Source organism: Dama dama, unplaced genomic scaffold (genome assembly GCF_033118175.1).
Source record: "Dama dama isolate Ldn47 unplaced genomic scaffold, ASM3311817v1 ptg000085l, whole genome shotgun sequence".
Taxonomy (NCBI): Eukaryota; Metazoa; Chordata; class Mammalia; order Artiodactyla; family Cervidae; genus Dama; species Dama dama.
Genome location: NW_026870902.1, coordinates 1983321 through 1998123, shown reverse-complemented (window position 1 = coordinate 1998123; position 14803 = coordinate 1983321). Strand labels below are relative to the sequence as shown.

At 39.0% G+C, this 14803-nt stretch overlaps 2 protein-coding genes across 2 annotated transcripts; both read right to left on the bottom strand.

The window, feature by feature from the left end:
- Nucleotides 1-3134: 3134 nt before the first annotated feature.
- LOC133053684 (elongation factor 1-alpha 1) lies at nucleotides 3135-4696 on the bottom strand. The gene has a single exon (XM_061138204.1). It carries the CDS (start codon nucleotides 4626-4628, stop codon nucleotides 3240-3242), a length of 1389 nt encoding a protein of 462 aa, XP_060994187.1. The 5' UTR covers nucleotides 4629-4696; the 3' UTR covers nucleotides 3135-3239.
- A 7808-nt stretch (nucleotides 4697-12504) lies between these two features.
- Nucleotides 12505-14221, bottom strand: LOC133053686 (elongation factor 1-alpha 1-like). Its single transcript, XM_061138206.1, has one exon. It carries the CDS (start codon nucleotides 14186-14188, stop codon nucleotides 12800-12802), a length of 1389 nt encoding a protein of 462 aa, XP_060994189.1. The 5' UTR covers nucleotides 14189-14221; the 3' UTR covers nucleotides 12505-12799.
- Nucleotides 14222-14803: the final 582 nt, after the last annotated feature.

The following is a 14803-nucleotide window of genomic DNA, read 5'->3' as shown; positions in this document are numbered from 1 at the left end:
CTGAAAAGGTTTGAAAAATATGAAGAGCTTCAAAAGGTGTGAAAAATATGAGGAGCATGATACTGTCTGAAAAATAGGAGGAGCATGAAGCGGTGTTGAAAAACATGAAGAGACTTAAAACGTGTGAAAAATATGAAGAGTTTCAAAAGGTGTGAAAAATATGAAGAGCTTCAAAAGGTGTCAAAAATTAGATGAGCATGATACGGTCTGAAAAATAGGAGGAGCATGAAGCGGTGTTGAAAAACATGAAGAGCCTGAAAAGTTGTGAAAAATATGAAGAACTTCAAAAGGGGTCAAAAATATGAGGAGCCTTAAACGGTCTGAAAAATAGGAGGAGCATGAATAGGTGTTCAAAAACATGAAGAGCCTGAAAAATAGTGAAAAATATGAAGAGCTTCAAAAGTTGTCAAAAATATGAGGAGCATGTAACGGTCTGAAAAATAGGAGGAGCACGAAACGGTCTGAAAAACAGGAGGAGCAAGAAACAGTGTTGAAAAACATGAAGAGTCTGAAAAGGCGTAAAAAATATGAAGAGCTTCAAAAGGTGTCAAAAACATGAGGAGCAGGGAACGGTCTGAAATGTAGGAGGAGCATGAAGCCGTGTTCAAAAACCTGAAGAGCCTGTAAAGGTGTGAAATATATGAAGAGCTTCAAAAGGTGTCAAATATAAGAGGAGTATGAAACGGTCTGAAAAATAGGAGGAGCATGAAGCAGTCCTGAAAAACATGAAGAGCCTGAAAAGGTGTGAAAAATATGAAGAGCTTCAAAAGGTGTCAAAAATATGAGGAGCATGAAACGATATGAAAAATAGGAGGAGCATGAAGCGGTGTTCAAAAATATGAAGAGCCTGAAAAGGTGTGAAAAATATGAAGTGTTTCAAAACGTGTCAAAAATATGAGGAGCATGAAAAGTTCTGAAAAATAGGAGGAGCATGAAGCGGTTTTCAAAAACCTGAGGAGCCTGAAAAGGTATGAAAAATATGAAGAGCTTCAAAACGTCTCAAAAACATGAGGAGCAGGAAACCGTATGAAAAATAGGAGGAGCATGAAGCGGTGTTCAAAAATATGAAGAGCCTGAAAAGGTGTGAAAAATATGAAGTGTTTCAAAAGGTGTCAAAATTATGAGGAGCATGAAACGGTCTGAAAAATAGGAGAGCATGAAGCGGTGTTCAAAAATATAAAGAGCCTGAAAAGGTGTAAAAATACGAAGAGCTTTAAAAGGTGTCAAAAATATGAGGAGCATGAACGGTCTTAAAAAAAGGAGGAGTATGAAGCGGTGTTGAAAAACATGAAGAGTCTGAAAACGTGTGAAAAATATGAAGAGCTTCAAAAGGTGTCAAAAATGAGATGAGCATGAAACGGTCTGAAAAATAGGAGGAGCATGAAGCGGTGTTGAAAATCATGAAGAGCCTGAAAAGGTGTGAAAAATATGAAAAGCTTCAAAAGATGTGAAAAATATGAAGAGCTTCAAAAGGTGTCACAATGAGATGAGCATGAAACGGTCTGAAAAATAGGAGGAGCATGAAGTGGTGTTGAAAAAAATGAAAAGCCTTAAAATGTGTGAAATATATGAAGAGCTTCAAAAGGTGTCAAAAATATGAGGAGAATGAAACGGTCTGCAAAATAGGAGGAGCATGAAATGGTGTTCAACAACATGAAGAGCCTGAAAAGGTGTGAAAAATATGAACAGTTTCAAAAAGTGTGAAATACATGAGGAGAATTAAACGGTCTGAAAAATAGGAGGAGCATGAAATGGTGTTCAAAAACATGAAGAGCATGAAAAGGTGTGAAAAATATGAACAGTTTCAAAAAGTGTGAAATACATGAGGAGAATTAAACTGTCTGAAAAATAGGAGGAGCATGAAGCGGTGTTGAAAAACATGAAGGCCTGAAAACGTGTGAAAAATATGAAAGCTTCGAAAGTTGTGAAAAATATGAAGAGCTTCAAAAGTTGTGAAAAATATGAAGAGCTTCAAAAGGTGTCAAAAATTTGATGAGCATGAAACGGTCTGAAAAATAGGAGGAGCATGAAGTGGTGTTGAAAAAAATGAAGAGCCTTAAAAGGTTTGAAAAATATGAAAAGCTTCAAAAGGTGTCAAAAATATGAGGAGCATGAAACTGTCTCAAAAATAGGAGGAGCATGAAGCGGTGTTCAAAAACAAGAAGAGCCTGAAAAGGTGTGAAAAATATGAAGAGCTTCAAAAGGTGTCAAAAATATGAGGAGCATGAAACGGTTTTGAGAAACATGAATAGCCTGAAAATATGTGAAAAATATGAAGAGCATAAAAATATGTGAAAAATATGAGGAGCATGAAACTGTGTTCAAAACATGAAGAGCCTGAAAAGGTGTGAAAAATATGAAGATCTTCAGAAGGTGTTAAAATTGAAGGCATTTCCCCTGAAATCAGGAACAAGACAAGGGTGCCCACTCTCACCACTACTATTCAACATAGTGTTGGAAGTTCTGGCCACAGCAATCAGAGCAGAAAAAGAAGTAAAAGGAATCCAGATAGGAAAAGAAGAAGTAAAACTCTCACTGTTTGCAGATGACATGATCCTCTACATAGAAAACCCTAAAGACTCTACCAGAAAATTACTAGAACTAATCAATGAATATAGTAAAGTTGCAGGATATAAAATTAACACACAGAAATCCCTTGCATTCCTATATACTAACAATGAAAAAACAGACAGAGAAATTAAGGAAACAATACCATTCACCATTGCAACAAAAAGAATAAAATACTTAGGAGTATATCTACCTAAAGAAACAAAGGACCTATACATAGAAAACTATAAAACACTGATGAAAGAAATCAAAGAGGACACAAACAGATGGAGAAACATACCGTGTTCATGGATTGGAAGAATTAATATTGTCAAAATGGCTATTCTACCCAAAGCAGTCTATAGATTCAATGCAATCCCTATCAAGCTACCAATGGTATTTTTTTTTTCTCATTAAACTTTTTTTAATGGGTCTCAAATTCTGTGACAGATTTTTGGTCAAGGTGTTTTCATTAAAAAGTACTGATTTTAAAAACTAATAACTTAAACTGCCACACACAAAACATATGGTCCACAAAAACATTCTCCTTTCCTTCTGAAGGTTTTACGATGCATTGTTATCATTAACCAGTCTTTTACTATCAAACTTAAATGGCCAATTGAGACAAACAGTTCTGAGACCGTTCTTCCACCACTGATTAAGACTGGGGTGGCAGGTGTTGGGGATAATATTCATTTAGCCTTCTGAGCTTTCTGGGCAGACTTGGTGACCTTGCCAGCTCCAGCTGCCTTCTTGTCCACTGCCTTGATGACACCCACAGCAACTGTCTGTCTCATGTCACGCACAGCAAAACGGCCCAGGGGAGGATAATCAGAGAAGCTCTCGACACACATGGGCTTGCCAGGAACCATATCAACAATGGCAGCGTCACCAGATTTCAAGAATTTAGGGCCATCTTCCAGCTTTTTCCCAGAACGACGATCAATCTTCTCCTTCAGCTCAGCAAACTTGCAAGCGATGTGAGCTGTGTGACAATCCAGCACAGGTGCATATCCAGCACTGATTTGGCCTGGATGGTTCAAAATAATCACCTGAGCTGTGAAGCCAGCAGCTTCCATGGGTGGATCATTTTTGCTGTCACCAGCCACATTGCCACGACGGACATCTTTGACAGACACGTTCTTGACATTGAAGCCCACATTGTCCCCAGGAAGGGCTTCACTCAATGCTTCATGGTGCATTTCTACAGACTTCACTTCAGTTGTTACATTGACTGGAGCAAAGGTGACCACCATGCCAGGTTTGAGAACACCAGTCTCCACACGACCCACAGGGACAGTACCAATACCACCAATTTTGTAGACATCCTGGAGAGGCAAACGCAAGGGTTTGTCAGTTGGGCGAGTTGGTGGCAGGATGCAATCCAGAGCTTCAAGCAGGGTGGTTCCACTGGCGTTGCCGTCCTTACGGGTGACTTTCCATCCCTTGAACCATGGCATGTTAGCACTTGGCTCCAGCATGTTGTCACCATTCCAGCCAGAAATTGGCACAAATGCTACTGTGTCGGGGTTGTAGCCAATTTTCTTAATGTAGGTGCTGACTTCCTTAACAATTTCCTCGTATCTCTTCTGGCTGTAGGGTGGCTCAGTGGAATCCATTTTGTTAACTCCAACAATTAGTTGTTTCACACCCAGAGTGTAAGCCAGAAGGGCATGCTCACGGGTCTGCCCGTTCTTGGAGATACCGGCTTCAAATTCACCAACACCAGCAGCAACAATCAGGACAGCACAGTCAGCCTGGGATGTGCCTGTAATCATGTTTTTGATGAAGTCTCTGTGTCCTGGGGCATCAATGATGGTAACATAGTACTTGCTGGTCTCAAATTTCCACAGGGAGATATCAATGGTGATACCACGCTCACGTTCAGCTTTCAGTTTGTCCAAGACCCAGGCATATTTGAAGGAGCCCTTTCCCATCTCGGCAGCCTCCTTCTCGAACTTCTCAATTGTTCTCTTGTCGATCCCGCCACATTTGTAGATCAGATGGCCAGTCGTGGTAGACTTCCCTGAATCTACGTGCCCAATGACAACGATGTTGATGTGGGTCTTCTCTTTTCCCATTTTGGCTTAGGTTTAACGGTGGTTTTCACGACACCTGTGTCCTGGCGGCAAACCCGTTGCGAAAAACTACCAATGGTATTTTTCACAGAACTAGACCAAAGAATTTCACAATTTGTATGGAAATACAAAAAACCTCGAATAGCCAAAGTAATCTTGAGAAAGAAGAATGGAGCTGGAGGAATCAACCTGCCTGACTTCAGACTCTACTACAAAGCCACAGTCATCAAGACAGTATGGTACTGGCACAAAGACAGAAATATAGATCAATGGAACAGAATAGAAAGCCCAGAGATAAATCCACGAACCTATGGACACCTTATCTTTGACAAAGGAGGCAAGGATATACAATGGAAAAAAGACAACCTCTTTAACAAGTGGTGCTGGGAAAACTGGTCAACCACTTGTAAAAGAATGAAACTAGAACACTTTCTAACACCATACACAAAAATAAACTCAAAATGGATTAAAGATCTAAATGTAAGACCAGAAACTATAAAACTCCTAGAGGAGAACATAGGCAAAACACTCTCTGACATAAATCAAAGCAAGATCCTCTATGACCCACCTCCCAGAATATTGGAAATATAAGCAAAACTAAACAAATGGGACCTAATGAAACTTAAAAGCTTTTGCACTACAAAGGAAACTATAAGTAAGGTGAAAAGACAGCCCTCAGATTGGGAGAAAATAATAGCAAATGAAGAAACAGACAAAGGATTAATCTCAAAAATATACAAGCAACTCCTGCAGCTCAATTTCAGAAAAATAAATGACCCAATCAAAAAATGGGCCAAAGAACTAAACAGACATTTCTCCAAAGAAGACATACAGATGGCTAACAAACACATGAAAAGATGCTCAACATCACTCATTATTAGAGAAATACAAATCAAAACCACAATGAGGTACCATTACACGCCAGTCAGGATGGCTGCTATCCAAAAGTCTACAAGCAATAAATGCTGGAGAGGGTGTGGAGAAAAGGGAACCCTCTTACACTGTTGGTGGGAATGCAAACTAGTACAGCCGCTATGGAAAACAGTGTGGAGATTTCTTAAAAAACTGGAAATAGAACTGCCATATGACCCAGCAATCCCACTTCTGGGCATACACACTGAGGAAACCAGATCTGAAAGAGACACGTGCACCCCAATGTTCATCGCAGCACTGTTTATAATAGCCAGGACATGGAAGCAACCTAGATGCCCATCAGCAGATGAATGGATAAGGAAGCTGTGGTACATATACACCATGGACTATTACTCAGCCATTAAAAAGAATTCATTTGAACCAGTCCTAATGAGATGGATGAAGCTGAAGCCCATTATACAGAGTGAAGTAAGCCAGAAAGATAAAGAACATTACAGCATACTGACACATGTATATGGAATTTAGAAAGGTGATAACGATAACCCTATATGCAGAACAGAAAAAGAGACACAGAAATACAGAACAGACTTTTGAACTTTGTGGGAGAATGTGAGGGTGGGATATTTCAAAAGAACAGCATGTATCCTATCTATGGTGAAACAGATCACCAGCCCAGGTGGGATGAACGAGACAAGTGCTCCGGCCTGGTGCACTGGGAAGACCCAGAGGAATCGGGGGGAGAGGGGGGTGGGAGGGGGGATCGGGATTGGGAATACATGTAAATCCATGGCTGATTCATATCAATGTATGACAAAACCCACTGGAAAAAAAAATATGAGGAGCATGAAACAGTCTGAAAAATAGGAGGAGCATGAAACGGTGATCAAAAACATGAAGAGCCTGAAAAGGTGTGAAAAATATGAAGAGCTTCAAAAGGTGTGAAATAGATGAGGAGCATGAAACTCTCTGAAAAATAGAAGGAGCATGAAGTGGTGTTCAAAAATATGAATAGCCTGAAAAGGTGTGAAAAATATGAAGATCTTCAAAAGGTGTGAAAAATATGAGGAGCATGATATGGTCTGAAAAATGGGAGGAGCATGAAGCGGTGTTGAAAAACATGAAGAGCCTGAAAACGTGTGAAAAATATGAAGAGCTTCAAAAGGTGTGAAAAATATGAAGAGCTTCAAAAAGGTGTCAAAAATATGAGGAGGATTAAACGGTCGGAAAATTGGAGGAGCATGAAGTGGTGTTGAAAAAAACTGAAGAGCCTGAAAAGTTGTGAAAAATATGAAGAGCTTCAAAAGGTGTGAAAAATATGAGGAGCTTCACAAGTTGTCAAAAATATGAGGAGCATGAAACGGTCTGAAAAATAGGAGGAACATTAAGTGGTGTTGAGAAACATGAAGAGCCTGAAATGGTGTGAAAAATATGAAGAGCTTCAACAGGTGTCAAAAATATGAGGAGCACGAAACGTTCTGAAAAACAGGAGGAGCATGAAACGGTATTCAAAACATGAAGAGCCTGAAAACGTGTGAAAAATAGGAAGAGCTTCAAAAGGTGTGAAAAATATGAAGAGCTTCAAAAGGAGTCAAAAATGACATGAGTCTGAAACGGTTTGAAAAATAGGACGAGCATGAAGTGGTGTTCAAAACATGAAGAGCCTGAAAATGTGTGAAAAATATGAAGAGCTTCAAAACCTGTCAAAAATATGAGGAGCATGAAACGGTCTGAAAAATAGGAGGAGCATGAAGCGGTGTTCAAAAACATGAAGAGCCTGAAAAGGTTTGAAAAATATGAAGAGCTTCAAATGATTTCAAATATATGAGGAGCATGAAACGGCCTGTAAAATAGGAGGAGCATGAAACAGTGATCAAAAATATGAAGAGCCTGAAAAGGTGTGAAAAATATGAAGAGCTTCAAAAGGTGTGAAATACATGAGGAGCATGAAACGGGCTGAAAAATAGGAGAAGCATGAAGTGGTGTGGAAAAACATGAAGAGCCTGAAAAGGTGTGAAAAATATGAAGAGCTTCAAAAGGTGTGAAATACATGAGGAGCATGAAACTCTCTGAAAAATAGGAGGAGCATGAAACGGTGATCAAAAACATGAAGAGCCTGAAAACGTGTGAAAAATATGAAGTGTTTCAAAAGGTGTGAAAAATATGAAGAGCTTCAAAAGGAGTCAAAAATGACATGAGTCTGAAACGGTTTGAAAAATAGGACGAGCATGAAGTGGTGTTCAAAACATGAAGAGCCTGAAAATGTGTGAAAAATATGAAGAGCTTCAAAACCTGTCAAAAATATGAGGAGCATGAAACGGTCTGAAAAATAGGAGGAGCATGAAGCGGTGTTCAAAAACATGAAGAGCCTGAAAAGGTTTGAAAAATATGAAGAGCTTCAAATGATTTCAAATATATGAGGAGCATGAAACGGCCTGTAAAATAGGAGGAGCATGAAACAGTGATCAAAAATATGAAGAGCCTGAAAAGGTGTGAAAAATATGAAGAGCTTCAAAAGGTGTGAAATACATGAGGAGCATGAAACGGGCTGAAAAATAGGAGAAGCATGAAGTGGTGTGGAAAAACATGAAGAGCCTGAAAAGGTGTGAAAAATATGAAGAGCTTCAAAAGGTGTGAAATACATGAGGAGCATGAAACTCTCTGAAAAATAGGAGGAGCATGAAACGGTGATCAAAAACATGAAGAGCCTGAAAACGTGTGAAAAATATGAAGTGTTTCAAAAGGTGTGAAAAATATGAAGAGCTTCAAAAGGTGTCAAAAAGTAGATGAGCATGAAACGGTCTGAAAAATAGCAGCAGCATATAGAGGTGTTGAAAAACATGAAGAGCCTGAAAACGTGTGAAAAATATGAAGACTTTCAAAATGTGTGAAAAATATGAAGAGCTTCAAAAGGTGTCAAAAAGTAGATGACCACGAAACGGTCTGAAAAATAGGAGGAGCATGAAGTGGTGTGGAAAAAAATGAAGAGCCTTAAAAAAGTGTGAAAAATATGGAAAGCTTCAAAAGGTGTCAAAAATATGAGGAGCATGAAACGGTCTCAAAAAATAGGAGGAGCATGAAGCGGTGTTCAAAAACATGAAGAGCCTGAAAAGTTTTGAAATATATGAAGAGCTTCAAAAGGTGTCAAAAATATGAGGAGCATGAAACGGTCTGAAAAAAAGGAGGAGCATGAAGCGGTGTTCAAAAACATAAAGAGCCTGAAGAGGTTTGAAAAATATGAAGAGCTTCAAAAGGTGTCAAATATATGAGGAGCATGAAATGGTCTTAAAATTAGGAGGAGGATGAAGTGGTGTTCAAAAACATGAAGAGCCTGAAAAGGTGTGAAAAATAGGAAAAGCCTCAAAACGTGTCAAAAATATGAGGAGCATGAAACGGTCTGAAAAATTGCAGGAGCATGAAGCGGTGTTGAAAATCATGAAGAGTCTGAAAAGGTGTGAAAAATATGAAAAGCTTCAAAAGATGTGAAAAATATGAAGAGCTTCAAAAAGTGTGAAATACATGAGGAGGATTAAACGGTCTGAAAAATAGGAGGAGCATTAAGCGGTGTTGAAGAACATGAAGGCCTGAAAACATGTGAAAAATATGAAGAGCTTCAGAAGGTGTGAAAAATATGAAGAGCTTAAAAAGTTGTCAAAAATTAGATGAGCATGAAACGGTCTGAAAAATAGGAGGAGCATGAAGTGGTGTTGAAAAAAATGAAGAGCCTGAAAAGGTTTGAAAAATATGAAAAGCTTCAAAAGGTGTCAAAATATGGGGAGCATGAAACTGTCTCAAAAATAGGAGGAGCATGAAGCGGTGTTCAAAAACAAGAAGAGCCTGAAAAGGTGTGAAAAATATGAGGAGCTTCAAAAGGTGTGAAATACATGTGGAGCATTAAACGGTCTGAAAAATAGGAGGAGCATGAAGCGGTGTTGAAAAACATGAAGAGCTTGAAAAGGTGTGAAAAATATGAAGAGTTTCTAAAGGTGTCAAAAATATGAGGAGCATGAAACGGTCTGAAATATAGGAGGAGCATGAACTGGTGTTGAAAAACATGGAGAGCCTGAAAAGGTTTGAAAAATATGAAGAGCTTCAAAAGGTGTGAAAAATATGAGGAGCATGATACTGTCTGAAAAATAGGAGGAGCATGAAGCGGTGTTGAAAAACATGAAGAGACTTAAAACGTGTGAAAAATATGAAGAGTTTCAAAAGGTGTGAAAAATATGAAGAGCTTCAAAAGGTGTCAAAAATTAGATGAGCATGAAACGGTCTGAAAAATAGGAGGAGCATGAAGCGGTGTTGAAAAACATGAAGAGCCTGAAAAGTTGTGAAAAATATGAAGAACTTCAAAAGGGGTCAAAAATATGAGGAGCCTTAAACGGTCTGAAAAATAGGAGGAGCATGAATAGGTGTTCAAAAACATGAAGAGCCTGAAAAATAGTGAAAAATATGAAGAGCTTCAAAAGTTGTCAAAAATATGAGGAGCATGTAACGGTCTGAAAAATAGGAGGAGCACGAAACGGTCTGAAAAACAGGAGGAGCAAGAAACAGTGTTGAAAAACATGAAGAGTCTGAAAAGGCGTAAAAAATATGAAGAGCTTCAAAAGGTGTCAAAAACATGAGGAGCAGGGAACGGTCTGAAATGTAGGAGGAGCATGAAGCCGTGTTCAAAAACCTGAAGAGCCTGTAAAGGTGTGAAATATATGAAGAGCTTCAAAAGGTGTCAAATATAAGAGGAGTATGAAACGGTCTGAAAAATAGGAGGAGCATGAAGCAGTCCTGAAAAACATGAAGAGCCTGAAAAGGTGTGAAAAATATGAAGAGCTTCAAAAGGTGTCAAAAATATGAGGAGCATGAAACGATATGAAAAATAGGAGGAGCATGAAGCGGTGTTCAAAAATATGAAGAGCCTGAAAAGGTGTGAAAAATATGAAGTGTTTCAAAACGTGTCAAAAATATGAGGAGCATGAAAAGTTCTGAAAAATAGGAGGAGCATGAAGCGGTTTTCAAAAACCTGAGGAGCCTGAAAAGGTATGAAAAATATGAAGAGCTTCAAAACGTCTCAAAAACATGAGGAGCAGGAAACCGTATGAAAAATAGGAGGAGCATGAAGCGGTGTTCAAAAATATGAAGAGCCTGAAAAGGTGTGAAAAATATGAAGTGTTTCAAAAGGTGTCAAAATTATGAGGAGCATGAAACGGTCTGAAAAATAGGAGAGCATGAAGCGGTGTTCAAAAATATAAAGAGCCTGAAAAGGTGTAAAAATACGAAGAGCTTTAAAAGGTGTCAAAAATATGAGGAGCATGAACGGTCTTAAAAAAAGGAGGAGTATGAAGCGGTGTTGAAAAACATGAAGAGTCTGAAAACGTGTGAAAAATATGAAGAGCTTCAAAAGGTGTCAAAAATGAGATGAGCATGAAACGGTCTGAAAAATAGGAGGAGCATGAAGCGGTGTTGAAAATCATGAAGAGCCTGAAAAGGTGTGAAAAATATGAAAAGCTTCAAAAGATGTGAAAAATATGAAGAGCTTCAAAAGGTGTCACAATGAGATGAGCATGAAACGGTCTGAAAAATAGGAGGAGCATGAAGTGGTGTTGAAAAAAATGAAAAGCCTTAAAATGTGTGAAATATATGAAGAGCTTCAAAAGGTGTCAAAAATATGAGGAGAATGAAACGGTCTGCAAAATAGGAGGAGCATGAAATGGTGTTCAACAACATGAAGAGCCTGAAAAGGTGTGAAAAATATGAACAGTTTCAAAAAGTGTGAAATACATGAGGAGAATTAAACGGTCTGAAAAATAGGAGGAGCATGAAATGGTGTTCAAAAACATGAAGAGCATGAAAAGGTGTGAAAAATATGAACAGTTTCAAAAAGTGTGAAATACATGAGGAGAATTAAACTGTCTGAAAAATAGGAGGAGCATGAAGCGGTGTTGAAAAACATGAAGGCCTGAAAACGTGTGAAAAATATGAAAGCTTCGAAAGTTGTGAAAAATATGAAGAGCTTCAAAAGTTGTGAAAAATATGAAGAGCTTCAAAAGGTGTCAAAAATTTGATGAGCATGAAACGGTCTGAAAAATAGGAGGAGCATGAAGTGGTGTTGAAAAAAATGAAGAGCCTTAAAAGGTTTGAAAAATATGAAAAGCTTCAAAAGGTGTCAAAAATATGAGGAGCATGAAACTGTCTCAAAAATAGGAGGAGCATGAAGCGGTGTTCAAAAACAAGAAGAGCCTGAAAAGGTGTGAAAAATATGAAGAGCTTCAAAAGGTGTCAAAAATATGAGGAGCATGAAACGGTTTTGAGAAACATGAATAGCCTGAAAATATGTGAAAAATATGAAGAGCATAAAAATATGTGAAAAATATGAGGAGCATGAAACTGTGTTCAAAACATGAAGAGCCTGAAAAGGTGTGAAAAATATGAAGATCTTCAGAAGGTGTTAAAATTGAAGGCATTTCCCCTGAAATCAGGAACAAGACAAGGGTGCCCACTCTCACCACTACTATTCAACATAGTGTTGGAAGTTCTGGCCACAGCAATCAGAGCAGAAAAAGAAGTAAAAGGAATCCAGATAGGAAAAGAAGAAGTAAAACTCTCACTGTTTGCAGATGACATGATCCTCTACATAGAAAACCCTAAAGACTCTACCAGAAAATTACTAGAACTAATCAATGAATATAGTAAAGTTGCAGGATATAAAATTAACACACAGAAATCCCTTGCATTCCTATATACTAACAATGAAAAAACAGACAGAGAAATTAAGGAAACAATACCATTCACCATTGCAACAAAAAGAATAAAATACTTAGGAGTATATCTACCTAAAGAAACAAAGGACCTATACATAGAAAACTATAAAACACTGATGAAAGAAATCAAAGAGGACACAAACAGATGGAGAAACATACCGTGTTCATGGATTGGAAGAATTAATATTGTCAAAATGGCTATTCTACCCAAAGCAGTCTATAGATTCAATGCAATCCCTATCAAGCTACCAATGGTATTTTTTTTTTTTCTCATTAAACTTTTTTTAATGGGTCTCAAATTCTGTGACAGATTTTTGGTCAAGGTGTTTTCATTAAAAAGTACTGATTTTAAAAACTAATAACTTAAACTGCCACACACAAAACATATGGTCCACAAAAACATTCTCCTTTCCTTCTGAAGGTTTTACGATGCATTGTTATCATTAACCAGTCTTTTACTATCAAACTTAAATGGCCAATTGAGACAAACAGTTCTGAGACCGTTCTTCCACCACTGATTAAGACTGGGGTGGCAGGTGTTGGGGATAATATTCATTTAGCCTTCTGAGCTTTCTGGGCAGACTTGGTGACCTTGCCAGCTCCAGCTGCCTTCTTGTCCACTGCCTTGATGACACCCACAGCAACTGTCTGTCTCATGTCACGCACAGCAAAACGGCCCAGGGGAGGATAATCAGAGAAGCTCTCGACACACATGGGCTTGCCAGGAACCATATCAACAATGGCAGCGTCACCAGATTTCAAGAATTTAGGGCCATCTTCCAGCTTTTTCCCAGAAAGACGATCAATCTTCTCCTTCAGCTCAGCAAACTTGCAAGCGATGTGAGCTGTGTGACAATCCAGCACAGGTGCATATCCAGCACTGATTTGGCCTGGATGGTTCAAAATAATCACCTGAGCTGTGAAGCCAGCAGCTTCCATGGGTGGATCATTTTTGCTGTCACCAGCCACATTGCCACGACGGACATCTTTGACAGACACGTTCTTGACATTGAAGCCCACATTGTCCCCAGGAAGGGCTTCACTCAATGCTTCATGGTGCATTTCTACAGACTTCACTTCAGTTGTTACATTGACTGGAGCAAAGGTGACCACCATGCCAGGTTTGAGAACACCAGTCTCCACACGACCCACAGGGACAGTACCAATACCACCAATTTTGTAGACATCCTGGAGAGGCAAACGCAAGGGTTTGTCAGTTGGGCGAGTTGGTGGCAGGATGCAATCCAGAGCTTCAAGCAGGGTGGTTCCACTGGCGTTGCCGTCCTTACGGGTGACTTTCCATCCCTTGAACCATGGCATGTTAGCACTTGGCTCCAGCATGTTGTCACCATTCCAGCCAGAAATTGGCACAAATGCTACTGTGTCGGGGTTGTAGCCAATTTTCTTAATGTAGGTGCTGACTTCCTTAACAATTTCCTCGTATCTCTTCTGGCTGTAGGGTGGCTCAGTGGAATCCATTTTGTTAACTCCAACAATTAGTTGTTTCACACCCAGAGTGTAAGCCAGAAGGGCATGCTCACGGGTCTGCCCGTTCTTGGAGATACCGGCTTCAAATTCACCAACACCAGCAGCAACAATCAGGACAGCACAGTCAGCCTGGGATGTGCCTGTAATCATGTTTTTGATGAAGTCTCTGTGTCCTGGGGCATCAATGATGGTAACATAGTACTTGCTGGTCTCAAATTTCCACAGGGAGATATCAATGGTGATACCACGCTCACGTTCAGCTTTCAGTTTGTCCAAGACCCAGGCATATTTGAAGGAGCCCTTTCCCATCTCGGCAGCCTCCTTCTCGAACTTCTCAATTGTTCTCTTGTCGATCCCGCCACATTTGTAGATCAGATGGCCAGTCGTGGTAGACTTCCCTGAATCTACGTGCCCAATGACAACGATGTTGATGTGGGTCTTCTCTTTTCCCATTTTGGCTTAGGTTTAACGGTGGTTTTCACGACATTCTTTGGTCTAGTTCTGTGAAAAATACCATTGGTAGCTTGATAGGGATTGCATTGAATCTATAGACTGCTTTGGGTAGAATAGCCATTTTGACAATATTAATTCTTCCAATCCATGAACACGGTATGTTTCTCCATCTGTTTGTGTCCTCTTTGATTTCTTTCATCAGTGTTTTGTAGTTTTCTATGTATAGGTCCTTTGTTTCTTTAGGTAGATATACTCCTAAGTATTTTATTCCTTTGTTGCAATGGTGAATGGTATTGTTTCCTTAATTTCTCTGTCTGTTTTTTCATTGTTAGTATATAGGAATGCAAGGGATTTCTGTGTGTTAATTTTATATCCTGCAACTTTACTATATTCATTGATTAGCTCTAGTAATTTTCTGGTAGAGTCTTTATTGTTTTCTATGTAGAGGATCATGTCATCTGCAAACAGTGAGAGATTTTGAAATGGTGTGAAAAATATGAAGAGCTTCAAAATGTGTCAAATATAAGAGGAGCATGAAACAGTGTTCAAAAACATGAAGAGCCTGAAAAGCAGTGAAAAATATGAAGAGCTTAAAACGGTGTCAAATATAGGAGG

Excerpts from the sequence above, each read along its gene's own strand:
- LOC133053684 (XM_061138204.1), bottom strand. The coding sequence starts at position 4,628 with ATGGGAAAAGAGAAGACCCACATCAACATCGTTGTCATTGGGCACGTA.
- LOC133053686 (XM_061138206.1), bottom strand. The coding sequence starts at position 14,188 with ATGGGAAAAGAGAAGACCCACATCAACATCGTTGTCATTGGGCACGTA.